This window comes from Galeopterus variegatus, unplaced genomic scaffold, assembly GCF_000696425.1.
Source record: "Galeopterus variegatus unplaced genomic scaffold, G_variegatus-3.0.2 Scaffold479, whole genome shotgun sequence".
Taxonomy (NCBI): domain Eukaryota; kingdom Metazoa; phylum Chordata; class Mammalia; order Dermoptera; family Cynocephalidae; genus Galeopterus; species Galeopterus variegatus.
Genome location: NW_007726590.1, coordinates 103,278 through 105,167, shown reverse-complemented (window position 1 = coordinate 105,167; position 1,890 = coordinate 103,278). Strand labels below are relative to the sequence as shown.

Here is a 1,890-nt window from a genome sequence, read left to right as displayed (position 1 = left end):
GAGGTGGAGAGAAAGATCATTTTTGTAGTGAATAGGTAGCCTTTAGCCTTGAAAGAAGAAGCTAAATTCAATTGGTTCTGTTCCAGAGAGCCAAGAGCTTTTCCCATCACTGTCTTTTTGTGGATGGTATACGCCTCTGTTTAGAAATGATTGGGTCGAGCCCGTGGTGCACTCGAAAGTGTGGCGCTGGGAGCGCAGCAGTGCTCCTGCCATGGGTTCGGATCCTATATAGAAATGGCCAGTGCGCTCACTTGCTGAGCGTGGTGCGGCCGGTCTCAAAAAGGACAAAAAAAAAGAAAAAATAGAAATGATCAATGCCCCCAGAGATTCAACTACTGAATGCGTTCTTGGCCTTTTACCCCAACGCAGGGCACAGCCATGATCTCAAATAGCAACACAGTGGAAAAGAAAAATCCACGTAAATCCCTCTTGTGCTGTTTATATGTTTTGATCTAAGAATATTACTCAGTAATATTGTTATAAACCATATAAACCGGGCATACTGGAATGAGTATGACTGTAGACCATCACGGACCACGTTAAAAATGATTAAGCATTGTAATAGATGAGTACATGTGGAGTAGCATCACAGCTGTCCGTGAAGAACTATCACTGCATGACCTTGATTGAATAAAACCATTCCAGCAGTGTCAAATTGAGAAAGAAAAAGAGTTGACTTTCTGATGTCACCTTTAAGACCCCTGAAATCCATAGCAGGTAAACACCTCCCAGTGTATCTGATGAATTTATTTACTTATGCTTATGTTTTGCTATTTAGAAATCCACACTCAAAAATCTTAGGTTGTGAGCCCTTAAGGACAGAGCTCTTTGTAGAGTATATTTACCAGCCCACCAGTGTTCAAGGACTCAAGCTATGTTCTTGGCTGACTAAGCTTCATGGGCACTGACCTGTAGTGCCGCTGGTAAAGCAGATGATGCTCAGGTCGTCTGGGTTAGGAGGCTGGAGGAGGAAGCACAAAAGCTTATCTACCATGACCTTTGAGAGTGGACTATGGCAAGACTCAAATTCAGTCAGAAGGAAACTTACCACAGGGTTTCTGCAGTTCTCTCTGCCTAGATTCTACATGAACAGAAAACCAAGAAGGAACGACATTAGTTGAGATGGACACACTTAATGGCAAATACAACCCTCTCTTTCCCTCTTCCATGAGAACACCTGGATAGCCCGAAGCCAATATTCAGGCATAATGGAAGCCCCAGGGAAGAGCACAAGTTTCTCTAGAACACCAGTCTAAAGACGACAGATTCCCAAATGTCCAAACTTCCCATCGTACTCTTCAGGTTCAGTCATCTAGGACCAAAACTAAGTCTTTTTGAACTAAGCAAGCAACAGAGCATGCCCGGGGTCCTGAGGCAGGAGCCAACAGCCGCTCCCCCTCCCCCACCATGCCCACAACCAGACAAGGAGTACACAAAAAACACCACTTCCATGTGGGTGGCCCACCACAGACACCACCATAGTCACGGTGGCTGCAAAAGTGGTTCAACGCCACAACAATAGCCACAGCTACCATGCAGGTAGCCTGCCAGACACTAGGCTGTGTTGACACAAGGGGAATCACTAGTGGAGACCAGAAAAAGAAGAAGACATCTATTTCTACCTCAAAGTACTCTCTAATTTCCCTGTGATTTTTCTTTTTACACATTATTTATTTAGGAGAGTGTTGTCTAATTTCTACACATTTGTGAATTTTCTAAATTTCCTTCTGTTGTTGTGGTCAGAGAACATACTTTCTATGATCTTAGTCTTTTTAAATGTATTAAGACTTGTTTTATGGCCAAAACAATTCTTAATACATTTAAAGGGCTATTATACACACACACACACACACACACACACACACACACACACACACACACACACACACA

The 1,890-nt window shown here is 43.3% G+C and overlaps 1 protein-coding gene across 1 annotated transcript in view; it reads right to left on the bottom strand.

The window, feature by feature from the left end:
* Positions 1-1,890, bottom strand: part of ACSL5 (acyl-CoA synthetase long-chain family member 5) — a 46,998-nt gene that overhangs the window by 13,701 nt on the left and 31,407 nt on the right. Inside the window, 3 exon segments of the mRNA XM_008569225.1 lie at positions 910-961; positions 1,049-1,081; positions 1,178-1,252. Coding sequence (XP_008567447.1) covers positions 910-961; positions 1,049-1,081; positions 1,178-1,252 — 160 coding nt within the window.